Source organism: Notechis scutatus, chromosome Z (genome assembly GCF_049901735.1).
Source record: "Notechis scutatus isolate UNSWTSFEM ecotype Mainland chromosome Z, rNotScu1.2, whole genome shotgun sequence".
Lineage (NCBI taxonomy): Eukaryota > Metazoa > Chordata > Lepidosauria > Squamata > Elapidae > Notechis > Notechis scutatus.
In genome coordinates, this window is record NC_142025.1 from 121,574,967 (window position 1) to 121,596,684 (window position 21,718).

Consider the following 21,718-nt stretch of genomic DNA (forward strand, 5'->3'; position numbering starts at 1 on the left):
AATACCCGCGACCTCAGAAAACAAATTATATATATATATATACATATATACACACACATTGTAATTATTGATTTTCAATGATATATTTCATATTCATTTTCTTACTCTATCTGACTCATCCGTTTATCAGTAATGATATATTATACTGCAGTTACATATTTCAATTTCTTACTCTTCTGTCCAGCCATTCATAAAATACATTCCAAATTTTATAATCTTTTTCTTCCTTTTTCTCTCATTGCCATTGTCAGTCTACTCCTTTCTGCACTTTCCATTATTTTCTTAATAATTTCCTTCGCCATCGGAATTTTCTCATTTTTTCCCCAATTTTGTGCAAATACAATCCTAGCTGCTGTTGGTACATCCTTAATCAAATACGTTAATCCATTTGATTAAACGTTGATTCTAATTATTGTAACCCTCAGGCAAAATTCCCAATAAAAATGTCTCTCTGGTTTAAGTCTATTTTATCATTTTCTCCAGCCAACTGGAGAACCTGATTGAGAGGACTCTGGGCTATGGAGGTGTCCCATTGGAGAATATGATTTATGACACAGGGTGACAATGAATGATGTGCCTCAGCGTCAGCTCCACCCAGGCAGTGCTGACATGTTTAACTCCCAATAAATCCTTTTTGGAAGTTTTGCAAGTTTGGCTCTGAGACTCAGGGGCAACTGCCGGAATCCCCCTTTACGACGGTCCATTTAGTGACCACTCAAAGCTACAAAACGGCCATTGCAGCCTCTCCTGGATAGAATGTCCTAGGCTTGGCAACTGTCGTGTACTTAACGCCTGTTGCAGCGTCCCGGTTACAAGCGAAGTCGATTTTTTTTCGGGGGGGGGGAGGGAAGGAAGCCTGGTGCATTCGCTTAACAACCGGATTAAACACTGCAGTGATTTGCTTAAGAACAGTGGCAAGGACGTTTGTAAAAGGACGCCAAGCTGACTTCACCGATGTCTCACTTAGCAAGATAAAATGTTGGGTTCCCTTGAGATCATACAGCGGGGACTTTCTCTCTTGTACCCAGAGTGGAGCAGGATGGATTCGCAGCCTACACTTTTAATTCCATTAAATTAAGAAAAATAGCACTTTTTAAAAATAATAATAACAACATTATTAATATAATACTATTAATACTATTAATAATAATAGTATTAATAATACTATTAATGCTAATATTACTACTACTACTAATAATAATAGCAATAATAATAATAGCAATAATAATAATAGCAATAGCAATAATAATAATAATAATAATAATAATAATAATAATAATAATAATAATAATAATAATAATAATAATAATAATAATAATAATGTTTAATTTTTCACAAAAGTAAAGCAGAATCGGTTAAATCCAGGTTGGCGGCCGAATGTGCAGTGGATGATGGGAACTGTAGTCTCACCTTTCTGCACCTCCTCCGTCTCTTCCAACGCGAGCAAAATGCGCCGGGGTTCATTCTCGCAACCCCAAAACTCTGGCGGTGGAAAGGAACAAGGCTTTGTGGGGCAGCCCTTTCCTGGGGGTGGGGGTGGGGAAAGGGACTCCAACTCCTATGAGCTCTCAGCCCACTCCCATCTTCCAGTGGGGGAGAAATGGGAGTCCTGGTCCAACCCGTTCGAAGAGCGCTGCGTTGGGAGAAGCTCTTCCGGGTGGTTTGAAGGCATCTCCACCGGCTTCTGGGCCGGCTTCTACCGGCTGGCCCCGGGAGGAGGAGGGGGTCCCGGTGTGTGTGGGGGGAGGGTCTCCTCAGGGGAAGGGCTTCTCGGGAGGCAGGTGGAGACTGGCGTCCAGGAAGATGGTGAGGGTGCCGATGGTGGTGAAAACTATGAAGGTCCAGAAGAAGAGTCGGTCCACCACGAAGGCTACAAACTCCCAGTCTTCCTTCAGCTGGAGAGAGAGGACCATGGGTGGGGGCGTCTAGGAAAGACCCCCTCCCTCCTCCTCCTCCACCTGTGCGGCCCCGAGGGAGGAGGGAGGCCATTTTGTCCTTTGCGTCGTCCAACTTGGGGGCCCTTCCAGTTGGGAGGTGCTACACCCTCGGGAAGGCCAGCTTCTCACAAGCCATGATGGTTTGGAGGGGGTGGGATGGGCGAGCGGCCTTGGGGGTCCGGAGGAAAGGAGTAAAGTCAAGCCTGGGGGTAGGAGGAATCTCTGCCCCCCCCGCCATGGCCGCCATCATGAGATCAAAGTCCATGAAAAGGGTCAGGTTTTTTTTTTTTGGTGGGGGTGGACATCTTGAGCTTTGGGGCACGCAGAAGATCTGGGAATACCTTCCTTCCTCCCTTCCTTCTTTCCTTCCTTTTACTTTACTCCCTTCCTTCTCTCCCTCCCTTCATTTCTTCTTTTGTCTATCTCCTCCCTCCCTCTTTCCTTCCTTCTTTCCCCCTTCCTCTCGTTTTATTTCCTCCCTCCCTCCATTTTGTTTTCCTTCCTTCGTTCCTTCTCCATCCCGTCTCTTCTCTCCCTCCTTCTCTTCCTTCCTTTTTTCCTTCCTTCCTTCAGTCTCTGTCCCTCCCTTCCTTTTATTTTCCTTCCTTCCTTCTCACTCCCATCTCTTCCCTCCATCTCTTCCTTCATTTTTCCTTCCTCCATCCCACCCTTCCTTCTCTCCATCTCTCCTTCCCTCCCTCCCTTCCTTCTATTTTTCTTTCCTACCTTCCTTCCCTCCCTTCCCTCCCTCTTCCTTCCCCCCTCTCTTCATTTTTCTTTCCTTCCCTCCCTCCCTCCCTCTCCCTTCCCTCCCTCCCTCCCTTCCTTCTATTTTTCTTTCCTACCTTCCTTCCCTCCCTCCCTCTTCCTTCCCTCCCTCCCTCTCTTCAATTTTTCTTTCCTTCCCTTCCTCCCTCCCTCTTCCGTCCCTCCCTCCCTCCCTCCCTTCTATTTTTATTTCCTTCCTTCCTCCCTCCCTTCCCTCCCTTCATCTCTTCCTCCCCCTCTTCCTTCCTTCAATTTTTCTTTCCTTCCTTCCTTCCCTTCCTTCCTTCCTTCCTTCCTTCCTTCCTTCCTTCCTTCCTTCCATTCCTTCCTTCCTTCCCTTCCTTCCTTCCCTCCCTCTCTTCCTTCGTTCTATTTTTCCTTCCTTCCTTCCTTCCTTCCCTCCCTTCCTTCCTTCCCTTCCCTTCCTTCCTTCCCTCCCTCTCTTCCTTCGTTCTATTTTTCCTTCCTTCCTTCCTTCCTTCCTTCCTTCCTTCCTTCCTTCCTTCCTTCCTTCCTTCCCTTCCTTCCTTCCCTCCCTCTCTTCCTTCGTTCTATTTTCCTTCCTTCCTTCCTTCCTTCCTTCCCTCCCTCCTCCCTCCCTCCCTCCCTCCCTCCCTCCCTCCCTCCTTCCTTCCTTCCTTCCTTCCTTCCTTCCTTCCTTCCTTCCCTCCCTCCCTCCCTCCCTCCCTCCCTCCCTCCCTCCCTCCTTCCTTCCTTCCTTCCTTCCTTCCTTCCTTCCTTCCTTCCCTTCCTTCCTTCCCTCCATTCCTTCCTTTTTTTCTTTCCTCCTTCCATCCCACCTCCCTCTCTTCCCTCCCTCTCTTCCTTCGTTCTATTTTTCCTTCCTTCCTTCCTTCCTTCCTTCCTTCCTTCCTTCCCTCCCTCCCTCCCTCCCTCCCTCCTTCCTTCCTTCCTTCCTCCCTTCCTTCCTTCCTCCCTTCCCTCCCTCCCTCCCTTCCCTCCCCAACTGACCGCATCGTAGTCTTCCTGCTCCTGGAGCTGCTGGGCCATGTACAGGACAGTGTCCACGGCGGACTTGAGGTCGGGTGGGAGGGTCAGGCAGTTGCTGGGCCCCTCTATGTACCTCCTCATGTCCACGGAGAAGGCCTCCAGCTGGAACCTGGGCAGAGGGAGCAGGAGGAGGAGGAGGAGGGAGGGAGGGAGGGAGGAGGGACGCAGCTCAGGGATCGGCCAGAGGCTTCGGCCTCGTCTTCCACAGAAAGTGGACTCTAGACTCACAGAAAGGCCATGGAAAAGATCTCGGGAAAAGAGCCGGGATCCAGGCCTGAATTGGTGATCCTCCTCTCTATTTCCTTTCCTCCCCTCCCTCCCTCCCTCTCCCTCCTTCCTTCCTTCCCCTCCTCCGTCCCTCCCTCCATCCTCTCTCCTTTCTCTCTCCCTCTTCCTCCCTCCGTTCGTTCCTCTCTTCATTCCCTCCCCCCTCTCCATCCTTCTCTCCTTTCCTCTCTCCCTTCCTCCTTCTGTTCCACCCCTCCCTCCTTTCCTTCCTCTCTCTCCCTCCTTCGCTGCTTCCTTCCTCCCCTCCCTTCTTCTCTTCTTCTCTCCCTCCCCTCCTTTCCCCCTCTCCTTTCCTCCCCTTGACCCTCCCTCCCTCCCTCCCTCTTCTCCCTCCCTCTCTCTCCCCTCATTTCTCCCCCTTCCCTTCCTCCTTCTCTTTCTCCCTCCTTCTCTCCTTCCTTTCCTCTCCTCTCTCCTTCCCCCTCCTTCTCTCCCTCCTCTCTCCCTCCTTCTCTCTCCCTCCTTTCCTCCCTCCCTCCTTCTCTCCCTCCCTCCCTCTTCTCTCTCCTTTCCTTCCCCTCCCTCCTTCTCTCTATCCCTTTTCCCCCGTCCTCCTTCTCTTTCTCCCTCCTTCTCTCCCTCCTTTCCTCTCTTCTCTCTCCTTCCCCACTCCTTCCCTCCCTCCTCTCTCTCTCTCCCTCCTTTCCTCCCTCCCTCCTTCTCTCCCTCCCTCCCTCCCTCTTCTCTCTCCTTTCCTTCCCCCTCCCTCCTTCTCTCTCTCCCTTCTCCCCTTCCCTTCCCTCCTTCTCTTTCTCCCTCCTTCCCTCCCTCCCCTCCTCTCTCTCTCTCCTTCCCTTCTCCCTCCCTCCCTCCCCCCTCCCTCCCTCTGGATTCCTTTCCTGCCCCAAAGTCCCCATTTCTACCTGCTGGGCTTGAAGAAGTCATAGGTGGGGGTCCGGATGAAATACTCATTGGCGTAGCGGTTGCTCTTGACGGAAGTCTCCTTGGGGGGCGCCTGGAGGGGTGGCTCGGGCTTCGGCCGCTGCAGGCACAGGTACCGGGGCAGGTTGTGGAGAAAAACCTGGGGGAGAAAAGAAGAGAATATTTCCTTTCCCCCCCCCTCTCACCTCCTCTTTTGAACAAGCCCGGGTGTGTTGTTGTTTTTTTCCAGCCAGAAAGCGGAGCTTTCAAATAAGCACAATTTAAACAGCGCAAAATAATAATAATAAAAAAAATCTCAAGTGAATCTAAAGATTTTTTTTAAAATGGAATAAACAGAAGGGGGAGGGGGGAACATCCCAAAAAGTAGAAATAGAAGCAAAGGAGCCCCCCCCCAAAAAAAAGGTCAAAATGGCAGGACATAAAAAAGGGGGTACAGCTTCCATTTTGGGGTAGGGGGCGGCCCCTATTTTGCCTGTTTGTTTCCCCCTCCCCTATTGCGCCTTTTCAAGAAGAGACTGGACTGCCTTCTGTCAGAAATGTTGCAGTGTCTCCTGCTTGGGCAGAAGGGGGTTGGACTGGATGACCTCCAGGGTCCCTTCCAGCTCTGTTGTTATTCTGTTATTCGGAAATTGTGGGAGTTTCATCCCTGGAGGCTTTCAAGAAGAGACTGGACTGCCGACTTCCGGTTTGTCGGCCGCGAGCGGCAGGATTTGCGAAGCTGCGCGATCCCTGCGCGCTAGCCGCTTCTGGGGCTCCGACCCAGACGGTGCGGAGCTAGCTGCCCTGCAGGGGCAGCTGAAGGTAGGGGATCCGGAGAAGGGTTTGGGGGTGTTGCAGACTTCCTCCCTGGCCGGCAGAACTCCCTTTTCCCAGGACGGTGCAGCGGCGGTCTGTAATGGCCGCCACAAAGAAGCTGGCAGCCGGGTAAGAATGCGCAGGAGGAAGTGGAGAAAGTGATTGAGAGGAGAAAGTTTTTCTTGGCTCCTAGGACTCTAAGACATATTTAATAAAATTCCTGAAAAGTATGACTTTCTGAATAATACCTGCCAGAAGAGGAAAAAAGCGGCTGTTTGAAGGTGCTGAAAGGATAGCTTTCCCTCTTTTCCTACGGAATAAATAACTGGATATTAAGAAACCTATTTCTTTTAGGTGAAAATTGGTTTTAAGCGGTGAGTGGGAGAGAGAGGATTAAAAAGAAATATTTGTATGCTAAGACTTTGTTGGAGCAGATGCCTTAAGGATTTGAAGACAAGAATATATTGCAATAAGATTTTAAACAGATTTGGACTTTCTTTCTCTTGGATTGATATTACCCCAGAAGGAGAAAGTGAGAACTCTGCCTTGGTTTGGACTGACTGATAACTTTGGGACTGTTTTATTTTTTTTATTTTCTTTTGAATATTCTGGTTGTTGTAAGAAAAAGAAGGGGAAAAGAAAGAAAAGATTTATAATGGCTCTTTCTGTTGAGGAACTAAGAAAGAATATGAACAAGCAAAAAAAATGGTAAAGATGGTGTGGAAGAAGCTTTCCTTTTCTTAGAAATGGCGCTTACTAATTATCAACAAACATTACAACAGATGAAGACAGCAGAGGAACAAGAAAGAAAGGAAGGAGCCATTTTTAATGAATCTCAGAATTTGATCCAGAAAGAAGGAAGAGAGAAAGAAAAGAAAAGAAGAGAAAGAAAGAAAACTAAAGGACTTAAGGACTTAAGATCTAAAAACATTTAAGAAAGGGAAAAATAAGGTGCAAAACCAATATGATGATAGTAAACAAAAGGGAAAAGGAATCGACAGAGAAGGGAAGCTGGTAAGGCAGAGGCTAGAAGAAGGGGGGTAGAAAGGTTTGTTGGGAGAAGAAAGAAAGGGAAAAGGTGGAGAAAAGCTACAATGTTTTGAAATTAAATGAAAAAAGAAATTTTTATGGATAATGGATAAAGTATAATTTAAAAAAAAAAAGATTTTGCAAGGTACATAAGATGAGATGGTAGTATTGTAATGACTTAAGAGTTGATAAGAGATTAAAATGTTAAAATGTTTAAAAATGATTGGCTTTAAAACTTAATAATAGGGGAGGTTTAGAATATTGTTTTAATTAAAGAGTTTAATAAGACTATGGTATTGATGTTATTATAAAATTTTATTATAGTATCTTTTTTTTAATATTTGGATTTATTGTCTAATTATGTACTTAATTATGTTGGATGTATTAGTTAGATAGAATGTACCAAGCAAAGTCGGATTGGGTATTAGATATTATTTTAAAGATTAATTTGATTAACTTAGGGGAGATAGAAAGGCATCATACTCTGATTAATGATTTCAGGAGAAACTTATTTTCTTTTTTTTTTTTATAAGGAATGAGACAAAGGGATGATAAAAAATGGACAAAAGATATAAATATAATGATTCAAGCTAAGATGATTAATTAAGATAGAAGTAAGAAGTGTGAAATATGTGGGGAAGTTAATATAGAAGGCTTAGAATGGTAAATAAAATAAGTAATGATATGTAAGATGAGCATGAATATAATTGAAGTCCATGAAGAAGAGAGACACCTGGGTCCAAGTTACTTTCAAAAAGATTTTTTTTATGTTTTGTGTGTTGTGTGTATATGTCTTTTTGGGGGAGAATTAGTTAAAACTTGTAGAAATATAGAATGAGAATAATGGTAACTAAGTCAGAAAGAAACAGATGAAATAATAATAATGATATTGAATAAGAGTAAAGAGAAGTAAAGAGAAATTGAATAAGAGGTTTTGGTATGTTGTATGGAAATGGTTTAAAATAGAATTATAATTTATCTGACTTGTTAAATTGACAATGAAAAAAGGTTTAAACATGTAATGAATAATGATAATTTGTGTGTTTTAAAAATTAATAAAACTTGTTTTTTTTTTAAAAAAAAAAGAAGAGACTGGACTGCCTTCTGTCAGAAAGGATATAGGGTCTCCCGCTTGGGTGGTTGGGGGGGTGTTGGACTAGATGATCTCAAGGTCCCTTCCGACTCTTGTCTCTGGGCATCCCCAGGATCTAGCTTTCTAGCATCTCTAGCTTTCCTAGGAGGCTCACACCACATTCCACTGGAGACAAAATCCAGAGATCGACCCCATCGGTCGAAACCCCTCCGTTTGAGGGCCAGAGGATCATACGGGCGGTGGAGACCATAATTCGGAAGCTACCAATAGATGAGAACATTTGAAGCCCGGGCTTTGTTGGTAGGGTCTGTTGAGGTTCTGCCGATTGCTCGAATCAAATCACGATCCTCGAGCCAAACTTCAAAAGAACCCAAAAGATTGATGAGGAGCAACAGGTCGGCATTTGACCTGTAGGTAGCCCACTCTCTCACACGTCATTTACTGTCCCCTGTGACCCTGTCCCCCCACTCTCTCCGGAGTGTGTCATAAATCAGATTCTCCAACAAAGGATTTTCCTGGGGCAGAAGATCTGGTAGCCTGGGCTACAATCTTTGTAAGAGAAGCGTGGAATGTACTTCTGGTTTTAATGGCCGTACTGCTTCTTCAAGTTTTCAAAAAACAAACAAAAACCCTCCTGATTATGGCAACTCAAAAACAGGCCTAGGAACGCATTACGAGTTGACAGGATCCTTGGCTCTCTCTGAGCTTGGTGTTTTTATTCCAGGTGTTTTTTATTCCAGATGTTACTAGGTAGGGAGTCAGCTTGCCTTGCAGAGAGGAGGAAGGGGAGGAGGAGGAGGAGGAGGAGGAGGAGGAGGAGGAGGAGGAGGAGGAGGAGGAGGGAGGAGGAGGAGGAGGAGGAGGAGGAAAAGAAGATGGGGTCCTTGGTGCTCTCTAAGCTTGGTTGTTTTCTTGGAGGCATTTCATTACCCAACTAGGGAACATCCTCAGTGATAGAAGGGAGGAGGAGGAGGAGGAGGAAGAACAAGAAGAAGAAGGCGAAGGAAGAGGAGGAAAGAGGAGTAGGAGTAGAAGAAGACGAAGGAGGAGGTAGGTAGGTAGATAGACAGACAGAGACATAGATGGTAAGTTGGTAGGTAGGTAGGTAGATATCATAGATATGATATAAATAGATGATAGATAGATAAATGACAGATAGAAAGAAGAGAGAGAAAGATGATAGATAGATATATAGATAGATAGGTAGATAGATAGGAGATAGATATAGATAAGAAGGAGGAGATTGAGAAGGAGGAGGAGGAGGAGGAGGAGGAGGAGGAGGAGGAGGAGGAGGAGATGGAGAAGATGGAGAAGGAAGAAGAAGATGAGGAAGATGGAGGAGGAGGAAGAGGAGGAGAAGAAGAAGATGAAGAAGATGGAGGAGAAGGAAGAAGAAGCGAAGAAGATGGAGGAGGAGGAGGAGGAGGAGGAGGAGGAGGAGGAGGAGGAGGAGGAGGAAGAAGAAGAAGAAGAAGAAGAAGAAGAAGAAGAAGAAGAAGAAGAAGAAGAAGAAGAAGAAGAAGAAGAAGAAGAAGAAGAAGAAGAAGAAGAAGAAGAAGGGAGAAGGGAGAAGGGAGAAGGGAGAAGGGAGAGGGAGAAGGGAGAAGGGAGAAGGGAGAAGGGAGAAGGGAGAAGATGGTGAAGGGAGAAGGGAGAAGAAGAGGAAGAAGAGGAAGAGGAAGAGGAGGAGGAGGAGGAGGAGGAGGAGGAGGAGGAGGAGGAGGAGGAGGAGGAGGAGGAGGAGGAGGAGGAGGAGGAGGAGGAGGAGGAGGAGGAGGAAAAAGAAGATGGGGTCCTTGGTGCTCTCTAAGCTTGGTTGTTTTCTTGGAGGCATTTCATTACCCAACTAGGGAACATCCTCAGTGATAGAAGGGAGGAGGAGGAGGAGGAGGAAGAACAAGAAGAAGAAGGCGAAGGAAGAGGAGGAAAGAGGAGTAGGAGTAGAAGAAGACGAAGGAGGAGGTAGGTAGGTAGATAGACAGACAGAGACATAGATGGTAAGTTGGTAGGTAGGTAGGTAGATATCATAGATATGATATAAATAGATGATAGATAGATAAATGACAGATAGAAAGAAGAGAGAGAAAGATGATAGATAGATATATAGATAGATAGGTAGATAGATAGGAGATAGATATAGATAAGAAGGAGGAGATTGAGAAGGAGGAGGAGGAGGAGAAGGAGGAGGAGGAGGAGGAGATGGAGAAGATGGAGAAGGAAGAAGAAGATGAGGAAGATGGAGGAGGAGGAAGAGGAGGAGAAGAAGAAGATGAAGAAGATGGAGGAGAAGGAAGAAGAAGACGAAGAAGATGGAGGAGGAGGAGGAGGAGGAGGAGGAGGAGGAGAAGAAGAAGAAGAAGAAGAAGAAGAAGAAGAAGAAGAAGAAGAAGAAGAAGAAGAAGAAGAAGAAGAAGAAGAAGAAGAAGAAGAAGAAGAAGAAGAAAGAAGAAGAAGAAGGAGAAGGGAGAAGGGAGAAGGAGAGGAGAAGGGAGAAGGGAGAAGGAGAGAAGATGGTGTAGGGAGAAGGGAGAAGAAGAGGAAGAAGAGGAAGAGGAAGAGGAAGAGGAGGAGGAGGAGGAGGAAGAAGAAGAAGAAGAAGAAGAAGAAGAAGAAGAAGAAGAAGAAGAAGAAGAAGAAGAAGAAGAAGAAGAAGAAGAAGAAGAAGAAGAAGAAGAAGAAGAAGAAGAAGAAGAAGAAGAAGAAGAAGAAGAAGAAGAAGAAGAAGAAGAAGAAGAAGGTGGAGGAGGAGGAGGAGAAGGACTATGAGGTCCCTGGGTGTGCTCTGAGTTTGGTTGTTTTCTTGCAGATGTTTTTGACCTGACTAGGGAATATGATTAGTGCTAGAAGGGAGGGGGTTTGTGGAGTGGAGGAAGAAGAAGGAGGAGGAGGAGAAAAGCTGTAGGGGCCTTGGTGCTTTCTGAGTTTGGTTATTTTTCTTGCAGGTGTTCCCTTACTTAAGTAGGAAACATCATCAGTGGTAGAATGGAGGGAGGTTTGTGGAGAGGAGGAGGAGAGGGAGGAGGAGAGGAAGGAAGAAGAGGAGGAGGAAAAGAAGGAGGATCAGGAGGGGGTGGGGAGGAGGAAGAGGAGGGAAGGGGAGGAAGAGGGGAGGAGGAAATGGAGGAGGAAGAAGAGGGGAGGGAGAGGAGGAAGAGGGGAGGAGAAAGAGGAGGAGGAGGGGAGGAAGAGGGGGAGGAAGAGGAGGAGCAGGAGGGGGAGGGGAGGAAGAGGAGGAAGAGGAGGAAGAGGAGGGGGACAAGGACCATTGGGCCGATCTCTGAGCTGGTTATTTTCTTTTGGACGTTTTATCATCCAACTCAGTGACATCCTCAGCGCTCGATGAGTCCCATCGATGATCCTTGTCCCGCCAATGCTGTTCCCTAGTTGGGTCGTCATGAAACATGACCCCCATGACCTTCGGGTCAACCTTCCCCCCACCCCAGCTCCAAGGGACCCCGCAGGAGGACTTTACCTGCCTCACCCAGAAGGGCATCTTGTAGGAGCTGGGCGAGCGATGATGAATGTTGAGGACGACCACGCTGAGGATGACAGAGAACGTCACCAGGATCATAGTGAACATCAGGTACTTGATGATGATGGGCACCGCCAGGGAGGTCTCCGGGACCTTTTTGGCCAACAGCAGCAAGAAGACGGTGAGGGTGAGGAGCGCGAAGATGGAGAGTGTCATCTTCTCGCCTGGTTGTGAAGGAGGAAGACAAGTCGGGCTTTGGACCAAAGTCAGAGGGATCCAATGCCGCCGTTTCTTCGAGGTTGGCGTCAGTGAGTTAGCCGTGGTGAGTTGTCCTAGACCTAGGGGTGCCAAACTCAAAGCCTGCTGTAGAAACGGTAAAGGACCGTGGTGCCTCTGCCAGCGATAACAGGCCGCCGACCTCTGTTTTCAGCTGCGACGGCCTCCTGCACCCCTCCGCCAGCGAAAATGGAGTTCGGGAAAACTCCTGTTTTCGCTGGCGGAGGCTTGCGGGAGGCCGTCCCAGCCGAAAATGGAGATCAGTGGCCCGTTTTCACTGGCAGAGCGCTCGGGCCGCCGCAGGTTCTCCCGACAGGAGTGACATCAAGCTGGCCATGGCCACCCTCTTGAGGCCAAACACGACCTTGATGCGACCCACGATGACATCGAGGTTTGACACCCCATCCTAGATTCCAACCCCGTGATCTGCCACAAGCAGGGGGTAGGCTTGAAAATTTCAGCCACCGGTTCTCTGCGCAGTGGCTGGGTGGGCGTGTAGGTGTGGCCTAGTCAGCCTCCTGCACCACAGCGGGGGCGGGGAAGATGGGGCATTTTCACCCTTCCCACACTCCAGAGGCTTTCCTCGACGGCAAAAAAATGACCTCCCCAGCCACCGGATGCCCGAAACGGGCCCGTTTCCAGCCTTCTGGAACTTTGGGAGGGGCGTTTTTTACCCTCGCTGCACTCTGGAAGCTTTCCACAAGGGCAAAACGGCTTCCTCAGCCTCCAGAGGCTGTTTCGAGCCTTCCAGAATTTGGGGGGGCTGTTTTTCGCCTTCCCTGAGTCTCTGTGCAGGCCCTGTTCTTATCTGGAATCCAAAACAGGCCATGTGGAGACTCCTGGGAGGGGCGCGGGGAGGGGAAGGGCCACCCAGGGGTGGGATTAACCAGTTTGCCAAACCAGTCCTTAAAGATGATAAAATTAGCTACCGATTCGCATGAACCGGGGCGAACCGGTCGCATCCCAACCCCTGCTGTGAGAGAACCAGAGCCCATTCGCAGTCAGCTCACCGGCATCCGGCGGGAGGTAAAACACGAAGATGGCCAGGATTGTGATCAAGATACAAGGTATGATGACATTGATGAGGTAGAAGAGCGGTTTACGGCGGATGATGAGGTAGAAAGTGATGTCCTCGTAGAGCGAATCTCCCGGACGAGTGTTCTTTTGGGACGGTTTGTGCTGGAACTCCCACTGTCCATTGTCTGGAGAAAGAAAGGAGCAAGGATGCCTGAAAGGAAGACACCCACTCCCCAATCCCCCATGCTTGTGTCTCCTCCAATGAAGCCCCCATGTTCTTTGAGAAGATGGAGAAAGATGGAGTTGGACAAAACCAGGAAGTTCCGGAGAGGAGATGACGGTGTGCACAAAAGAGGGGAGTTTGTGGCTAAATTCTGGATTCGGTTGACCCAGGAAAGAAGGCCGCCTGCTCCCCAAACTTTCCTGGTTGGGGACCCAGAGAGGGGGGCAGGGGTAAAAGAAGGAATGATTCTGTGGGAGGGGCAAGCACATGTGCTCGTCTGTGCACATGCAACATTTGTGGCAAAGTTCGCACGAGCGGGACAGCAAGCACCCATGATGATGGCCGTGCGAGTTGGGGTACATGTGCATGCAGAAGCCACCCCCTCAAGCATCCCAGTGCCGATTAACCCATGGCCCAGTAGTGGGCCACGGACCACAGGTTAGGGACCCCTGTCTTAAGTGAAAATACGGGCATTGATTTGAGTCCAGGAGATCCAAACAGTCAAGATGGCAGCCGCAACTGTGCAATCGAAGCCTGCCCTTCTTTTAAAGAGGCCTCGCAGAGCTGGAGAAAACTCCAGCTTCTCAGACAGCAAAGGTAACTCACAAACAAATATTGGAGGAGTGCGTACCACGGCACAAGGCAAAACTCACAACACTTATTTTGACCATGTCATGCGGGGGAATTTACTGGGAAGAGCCTTTATAGTGGCACCTTGGTAGTCAACCTCTTTGAAATGAGTTTGGCACTGGATGCATTTTCACGGCAACATTTCCTCCCGGTACTCCTCGTTTGTTTAGTACTCAACGCAAAAGTTAGAACTTGTCATTGTGACTCGCTACATTACTGGGAAGAATTTGTTTGGTACTCATTGTTTTTGGTACTTAATGCACCTCCCGGAACCAATTAATGCAGAGCACTGAGGTACCAACCACTTGTATGTTGGGAAGAGTTAGCGGTAAAAGGAAACCATGCCATCAAAGAACACAGTAGCTGAGAACCATCAAAGCTGACACTGGCCAGAACATACAACAAGTCAAAAAGAGGCAGTGCACGATTGGAAGATGTGGAGAGACCGCCTGGCCCGGAGAATCACCAAGATCTGGACACAACTGAATGGATAACATTATTGTCACCATTGCTCTCCCCTGCAGACACGCATCCTTCGAGGGAGATATTGTAAAAAATAAAAAATAAAGTGGAAACAAACGAACATTGCAGGAATTGGAAAGGGAAGACGGGGTTCCGGTGAAATCCTTCCTTGGTTAGTGGAACGAAGGTGGCGCGCGGGGTTTGCGCGACCTCCATTTCGATCCTGTGAGTGGGTTCGCGCAGCAAACGGGCAAGCACCACCCTCACATTGGGCGCCAATTGGGCGACTTTTCCTCACCGATAAACGTGTTTTCATATATCAGGATCTCCTTCACCTCCTGCCCCTTCTCATTTACGGGGTGCAGGAGGGTGAGTTGGGAGGCGTCGTACGTGTACGAGCGGAAGACCATCGTGCAGTTCTGCCAGTCGAACGGGAAATAGGTAACCTGCAAAAAACACAAAAAAACACAAGCGGGAGAATCTGAGGAAGTATGGCGTAGGCCCTGGAACCACGTCCTCCTTTATGAAGCCGTCCTTGACTTACGGCCACAGTTGGGAGCGCAATTTCCATTGCTAAGCAAGGAGGTCATTAAGAGCTGTGGTGGCGCAGTTGATTAGAATGCAGTACAGACCATCCTCAACTTGCAACTGTTCATTTAGTGACTGTTCAAAATCTAAACATTGCTGAAAATAGTGACTTATGACCATTGTTCCCCCTTAGGACCATTCTAGTGTCCCCCCACGGTCCTGTGAATAAAATTTGGATGCTTGGGCTGTGGATTCGCATTAATGATGGCCGCAGTGTTCCAGCGTCACGCGATTCCCCTTTTGCGACCTCCTGACAAGCAATGGGGAGGGCGGATTTGCTTAACAACTGTGCGACTCACTTAAGAACGGTGACAAGGAAGGTCATGGAATGGGGAAAAATTTACCGAAGATTTATCTGGCTTAGCAATGGAAATTTGTGGTTGTAAATAGGCTTAGCTACAAAGGCCATGGTGCGTTTTGAACTTCATTGAGTCAGGCACTCGGCGCATTTTGACATGGACATTTTGACTCAGTCATTGTTTGTTTAGTCCTTGACGCAAAAGTTATGCAGAGCGAGTTATGAGGGCTGAGAGTGGAGTCGAACCTGGATCCTGCAGCTGCTCCGATAAAGGGCTGGGGGCTGCCACTGGACCCTCCCGGTATAGTGCACGAGGACGTCCACGCTGAGAGCAATGTCAAAGACGCCGTCGTTGCTGGATGGAAAAAGAGACGAGAGAGAGAGACACCATCACTGGCGGGTGAGAAAAGGGAAACCGGCTCTCCCTTCGACGGGAAAATGAGACACTCGAAACCTTTGGCTGGAGGATTGCAGCTGGTTTTAGGCTGAAGGTTTAGCCTTGCAGGGGCAGGGGGACATCCCCCCCCAAGTGGCAGCTCAAAGATCAACATTAATTTCATTCAGCTCAACTGGGATAATTCCCTAAAATGTTTTCGCTGTTCTGCCTTCCGCCTGCGAAGTTTTGGTGTGTTTTCCATTAAATAGAAAAATGTGAATTTTATTCATTTATTAATACACCTCATTTCCTTTCCTTTCCTTTTCTTCCTTTTCTCATCTCCTTCCTCCCTTCTTTTTTTCTCTCCTTCCTTTTCTCATCTTCCTTCCTTCCTTCTTTCCCTCATCTCCTTCCTCTTCCTTTTTTATATCCTTCCTTTTCTCATCTTCTTTCCTTCTTTCCCTTCCTTCCCTCATCTCCTCCCTCCCTTCCTTTTTCTATTTCCTTTTCTCATCTTCCTTCCTTCTTTCTTTCCTTCCTTCCCTCATCTCCTTCCTCTTCCTTTTTCTATCCTTCCTTTTTTCATCTTCCTTCCTTCCTTCCCTTTTTTCCTTCATCTCCTTCCTCCCTTCCTTTCTATTTCTCATCTTCATTCCTTCCTTCTTTCCTTTCCTTCCTTACCTATTTCTCCTTCCACCCTTCCTTTTTCTATTTCCTTTTGTCATCTTCCTTCCTTCCTTCTTTTCCTTCCTTCCTTCCCTTATCTCCTTCCTTCCTTCTCCTTCCTTCCTTCCTTTTTATATCCTTTCTTTTCTCATCTTAAAACCTCCCTCCCTTTCCTCCTTCCTTCCTCTCTCTCTTTTTTCAATCCTTCCTTTTCTCATCTTAAAAACCTCCTTCCCTTCCCTCCTTCCTCCCTCTTTTTTCAATCCTTCCTTTTCTCATCTTAAAAACCTCCCACCTCCCCTCCTTCCTTCCTTCTTTCCTTCCTTGGTTAGACTAGAATCTTCTAGATGACCTCCAAACTCCCTTCCAACTCTATTCCGATTGACTGATTGAGGGGCTGCCCCAAAGGAAGAGGAGGGAGGGGAAGACAAGCAACAACCGATGGAAACTCATCAAGGACTAAGAACTAAGGAGAAATTTCCTAACAGGGAGGACAATTAACCAGTGGAACTCCTTGCCACCGGAAGTTGTGGGTACTCTCCATCACTGGAGGCTTTCAAGAAGAGATTGAACATTTGAAACCACACTTCCAGCTCTATTCTGATGGATTGAGAGGCTCCCATTAGCTCCAAGTCCCCATTCCCACCCCCGACAGTTATGGACGAGGCCAGCATCAAGATTCTAGTCCTCCTGGAGGCTCACTTGTTCATGAGAACGATATCCGGGAGCCACACTTCATCAGCACCAACTCGGATGGCCGTGATGCCTTCAAATTCGGCTGGGTTCCAGGTGAGCCGATAGTCGATCCACTCCTGAGAGGGAAAGGAAAGTTGGGTGAGGAAGAGGATGGAAGAATTGAGCAGGACCCACCACCACCACCACCCCAAAAAAAAAGAAGAGGAAAAATTACAGGACAGCCAGTAAGTTAACGAATTGTAAGTTTTTATCCTTTGACTTACAACAGATCCTTGAGTTGCCGTTCAACGTTACCACAGCCCTTCAAAAAAGGGCCTGATGACCCTTTTCCAACTTACGACCATTGCCGCATCGGTCACGTGATCAAAAGTCAGCAAAGACAAAGGGGGGGATTCCGGATTCACTTAACGCCCGGGTGACTCACTTAACAACAGCAAGGATTCACTTGCAAGAAAGGTCGTAAAAGAGGGCCAAACTCCCTTAGCACCAGGAATTTGGGGGTCAGTTGGGGTTGTAAGTCAAAGACTACCTGTCTATAGCATAGTGCCGGACCCGAGAAGGAGGTAATAGGCAGACATTGAAGACCGGTTTCTCTTTGCGAATTTGAGTTTCTCTGGATGTCTTTACTTTTTGGCAACCCAGATGGAGCTCGGTCGATGCACTCAGCTGCTCGGAAGCTCTGCAGTTCATGGTTGTTCATAGGTAACATCCTTCTCGCTGGGTGCCCAGACAGCCCCCTCCCCACAATCTTTACACACATGTCCTCGAACCCATGTCTCACTCTCTTCCTCTCTTCCCCCGCCCCACTCCTTAAACAGCTGCTCCCTCTTCTACTCCAGCTTCGAATTCCTCCGCCGGTTTGGCCCTCTGCCAACAAGAAAGTTCCGGACAACCATCCCTGCTTTTCTAATACAGAGGCGGAGGGGTCCATAGACGGCAAAAAAGTCAAGATGGCAGCCTATTTTTGTTTTTTGTTTTTTTCCTACTCACCTGGTTCATGTAGACCTTTGTGGTCAGTTCTTCGTCCTTTTCATTCTGGAAAGAAAATACGTGTATTTGTGTGCTTTCCGGAGCCTCTGTATTGTCAGGAATTTTTTTGACACTCCCCCCAAAAAGTGGGGGAGGAAACACCCTCCCAGGAAGAGCCAGTGACTGAGGGAGGGGGCTGGCCCTCCTGCCCCTCTGTGGTGGATGGGTTCAGGCCAACGCTGGACTCCAGGCTTTCGTTTGTACCCCAGCGCTGAGCAGGGGTTTAACTAGATGACCTCGGGGACCCCTCCAGGCATCCCCCCTCTTCTCCCCCCAGAGTTCATGGCAGACGGAGAACACAAGGTAGCAAAGCCCAAGAAGCTGACATAAGTGGCCCAGAGATTTTATTTTATTTGATTTCTTCCCTTCCTTCCCCCTTCTTCTCTTTCATTTTCCCCTTCCCTTTCTCCCTTCCCTTCCTTCCCTTCCCTTTCCCCCCTTTCTCCTTCCCTTCCTCCCCTTCCCTTCCCCCTTCCTTCCCATCCCTTTCCTTTCCCCTTCTTCTCTTTCATTTTCCCCTTCCCCCTTTCCTCCCCTTCCTCCTTCCCTTCCCTTCCCTTCCCTACACCCCATCCGACTTATCTTCCCTTATCATTTTATAACCAACCTGTATTGTTATTATTATTTTGTAAATAACTCCAGGTGGCAAAAATACTTAATCTTCCTCCTCCTATTTTCCCCACAATAATAACGCTGCGAGGTAAGCACTGGCCCAAAGTCACCCAGCTGGTTTTCATGCCTAAGGCGGGACTAGAACTCCCATTCTCCTGGTGATTGGCCCAAAGTCACCCAGCTGGTTTTCATGCCTAAGGCGGGACTAGAACTCCCATTCTCCTGGTGATTGGCCCAAAGTCACCCAGCTGGTTTTCATGCCTAAGGCGGGACTAGAACTCCCATTCTCCTGGTGATTGGCCCAAAGTCACCCAGCTGGCTTTCATGCCTAAGGCGGGACTAGAACTCCCAATCTCCTGGTGATTGGCAAAAGGTACCCAGCTGGTTTCCATGCCCAAGATGGGACTATAACTCCCATTTTCCTGGTGATTGGCCCAAAGTCACCCAGCTGGCTTTCATGCCTAAGGCGGGACTAGAACTCCCATTCTCCTGGCGATTGGCCCAAAGTCACACAGCTGGCTTTTGTGCCTAAGGCAGGACTAGAACTCCCATTCTCCTGGTGATTGGCCCAAAGCCACTCAGCTGGCTTTCCTGCCTAAGGCGGGACTAGAACTCCCATTCTCCTGGCGATTGGCCCAAAGCCACCCAGTCGGCTTTCGTGCCTAAGGCGGGACTAGAACTCCCATTCTCCTGGCGATTGGCCCAAAGCCACCCAGTCGGCTTTCCTGCCTAAGGCGGGACTAGAACTCCCATTCTCCTGGCGATTGGCCCAAAGCCACCCAGTCGGCTTCGTGCCTAAGGCGGGACTAGAACTCCCATTCTCCTGGCGATTGGCCCAAAGCCACCCAGTCGGCTTTCCTGCCTAAGGCGGGACTAGAACTCCCATTCTCCTGGCGATTGGCCCAAAGCCACCCAGCCGGCTTTCCTGCCTAAGGCGGGACTAGAACTCCCATTCTCCTGGCGATTGGCCCAAAGCCACCCAGTCGGCTTTCGTGCTTAAGGCGGGACTAGAACTCCCATTCTCCTGGCGATTGGCCCAAAGCCACCCAGTCGGCTTTCGTGCCTAAGGCGGGACTAGAACTCCCATTCTCCTGGCGATTGGACCAAAGCCACCCAGCCGGCTTTCCTGCCTAAGGCGGGACTAGAACTCCCATTCTCCTGGCGATTGGCCCAAAGCCACCCAGCCGGCTTTCCTGCCTAAGGCGGGACTAGAACTCCCATTCTCCTGGCGATTGGCCCAAAGCCACCCAGCCGGCTTTCCTGCCTAAGGCGGGACTAGAACTCCCATTCTCCTGGCGATTGGCCCAAAGCCACCCAGCCGGCTTTCCTGCCTAAGGCGGGACTAGAACTCCCATTCTCCTGGCGATTGGCCCAAAGCCACCCAGTCGGCTTTCCTGCCTAAGGCGGGACTAGAACTCCCATTCTCCTGGCGATTGGCCCAAAGCCACCCAGCCGGCTTTCCTGCCTAAGGCGGGACTAGAACTCCCATTCTCCTGGCGATTGGCCCAAAGCCACCCAGTCGGCTTTCGTGCCTAAGGCGGGACTAGAACTCCCCGTCTCCCAGTTATTAGCTTGGGGCTTCAATCCAGATCAAACTGGCTTCATTCTCCCACGATCAGAAAGCATGGCCGGTTGGCCAATCCAGCACAGGGACCAAGAGATGCTCGGAAGTAGATTAGAGACCCCCACATCCCCCATCCCCAATTTACCCCCCCCGCCCTGTCCTGCCAGCACCTGACAGTGGACGATGTGTTATTAATAGATGCTTTCTCAGCTGTTGCAGCTTCCGCTGCCCTCTTCCACGCCCAGGACCAAGCGTGCAAAGCCCCAAGGACACCCCGTCCCATCGTTCCCCGAAATCTCACCGTTTTGGGGTGGGAGAGGGGGCTCGGCCTGCGACTCCCACCCTGGGCGGGGGGGCAGAGTAGCCTGTCTGGCCGCAGAAAGACCAAGCATGGAAGGGGAGCCCAGCGGTACTCCACGCCTCATCCTCCCCAGCCGCTTCCTATCGGTGGCCTATGCACTTGCGGGGCGTCGGGTAGGTAGGGTCTCCCCCTGCTGGGCAGGCGGGATGGCCTAGATGACCTCCCGAGGTACCTTCTGTTATTTTTTTGGGGGAGGGGGTTATCCGCCAAGCCCGGCCAAAAGGCAACCCATGGGAGGGGGGCTTGCGTGTGGTGGTGGGCAAAATCAGGGGCTTTCCTCCCCCACCCATGGTGCCCCCTGCCCCTCCCCAAAGGACACCCCCTTCCGTCCTCCCCCACTTACTAAGCTGATCAGCTGCGAGAGGGACATTCCCACCCTCACGGGGACCTTGTGGGAGATCTGGCGGATGGGGAGCACCGTGGCGGAGTAAGTCTCGAAGAGCCGTGATCTCAGGCGCCCCTCGACTTCGACTTCCGAAAACCCTGCAGCTGGAGAGAGGAGGAGGAGGAGGAGGAGAGGAGCGGGGAGAGGTAACTACTCCTCCTGGCCGTTACAAGCAGGCGGGTGCCCCTCCAAGGAAAAGCCCGGGTCCCAGGAGCGGGAGGGAGCCCCCTCCTTCTGACGCAGCTGGGTCCAGCCCCCTACCTGAGACGGCCAGCATCCAGAGGAGCCCCCAAAGACCATCCAGACAGGCATGGCGTCCCCTCGCCGGGCCTGAGCTCTGGCAGAAACGCGCGGCCGGGGAGAAGCTGCCTGGTTTCTGGACAAACCCTCCCCCTCCCACACACACACCCGCGCCAAATGCGGGGAAGGGTCGGATCGAGTTCCCCCGGGTGGGTGGGGGGAGGGGGGATTACCCAGCTGCTGAAGGCATTTCCGTCAGGGCAGCTGTCCCAGGAAGGGCAGCCAAAGCTCCTGGGTAGGAGGGGGCGTCCACATAGACCCCTTCCCCCCACCCCGGGCTGGGCAGAGAAGGGGAGCTCAGGAGCACTGGGGAAGGAGATGGAAGGGGTCTTGGGGGTCATCTAGCCTAACCCCCCTGCTCAGGCTAGTCCTTATATATGCCGCTAGCCGGGTCCCTACGAAACTAGGTGGTGGGGCTTAGTTTTTGGGGAGGAAAATAAGGAGGAAAAATTCTGCCTCTGCCTCCCAGCATCCATCGGGATTCATCTGGCTAGGGTCCTGTCAGTGTGTGAAGAGAGGGGAGAGCTGTTTGGAAACTGAAACCGCATTTGCTGCGTGAGCGAGGAGGAGACAGCAAGGAGCCTGGGCGTGGCTTAGCTCAACTGTTCTGTACTGGTTGGAGCTGCTGTGAAAGTGAAACTGAAACTCCTCTGCTTGTGTTTTGCGTTTGGAAGAGATTTATTTTCAGGTGGGGAGTGGGAGTAGAACCCCTTAGCATCAGCGCATGTTAATAATAATAATAATAATAATAATAATAATAATAATAATAATAATAATAATAATAATAATAGTAATGGAAATACTGTAAATGCTTTGATGGTCATTTTGAAAAATCCTTTCTTAGTGAGCCCCTAGAAGCCGAGAGGAACATATGGGCCAAATTTCATGTTTGTAGGCTTTATGGATCTGGAGATTTTGTGATGATGCGTGAGGGGTATTTCCCTTTTTATATATATAGAT

At 49.3% G+C, this 21,718-nt stretch overlaps 1 protein-coding gene across 4 annotated transcripts; it reads right to left on the minus strand.

Annotated features, from left to right (window-relative positions):
- Positions 1-1,302: 1,302 nt before the first annotated feature.
- On the minus strand, positions 1,303-20,858 carry CHRNB1 (cholinergic receptor nicotinic beta 1 subunit). 4 transcript variants are annotated; one of them, XM_087947989.1, is made up of 11 exons: positions 20,720-20,858; positions 20,417-20,562; positions 17,498-17,542; positions 16,514-16,623; positions 15,016-15,124; positions 14,182-14,329; positions 12,562-12,753; positions 11,276-11,499; positions 4,868-5,025; positions 3,678-3,825; positions 1,303-1,895 (listed from the first exon to the last, which is right to left on the minus strand). In XM_087947989.1, the coding sequence occupies exons 1-11, from the start codon at positions 20,733-20,735 to the stop codon at positions 1,755-1,757; spliced, it is 1,437 nt and encodes a 478-aa protein (XP_087804115.1). In that variant the 5' UTR covers positions 20,736-20,858; the 3' UTR covers positions 1,303-1,754. The 4 variants fall into 4 exon arrangements, with proteins under 4 accessions (XP_087804115.1, XP_087804117.1, XP_087804116.1 ...); XM_087947990.1 differs by having other exon boundaries at positions 1,309-1,895; positions 11,285-11,499; XM_087947991.1 differs by lacking the exon at positions 20,417-20,562.
- Positions 20,859-21,718: the final 860 nt, after the last annotated feature.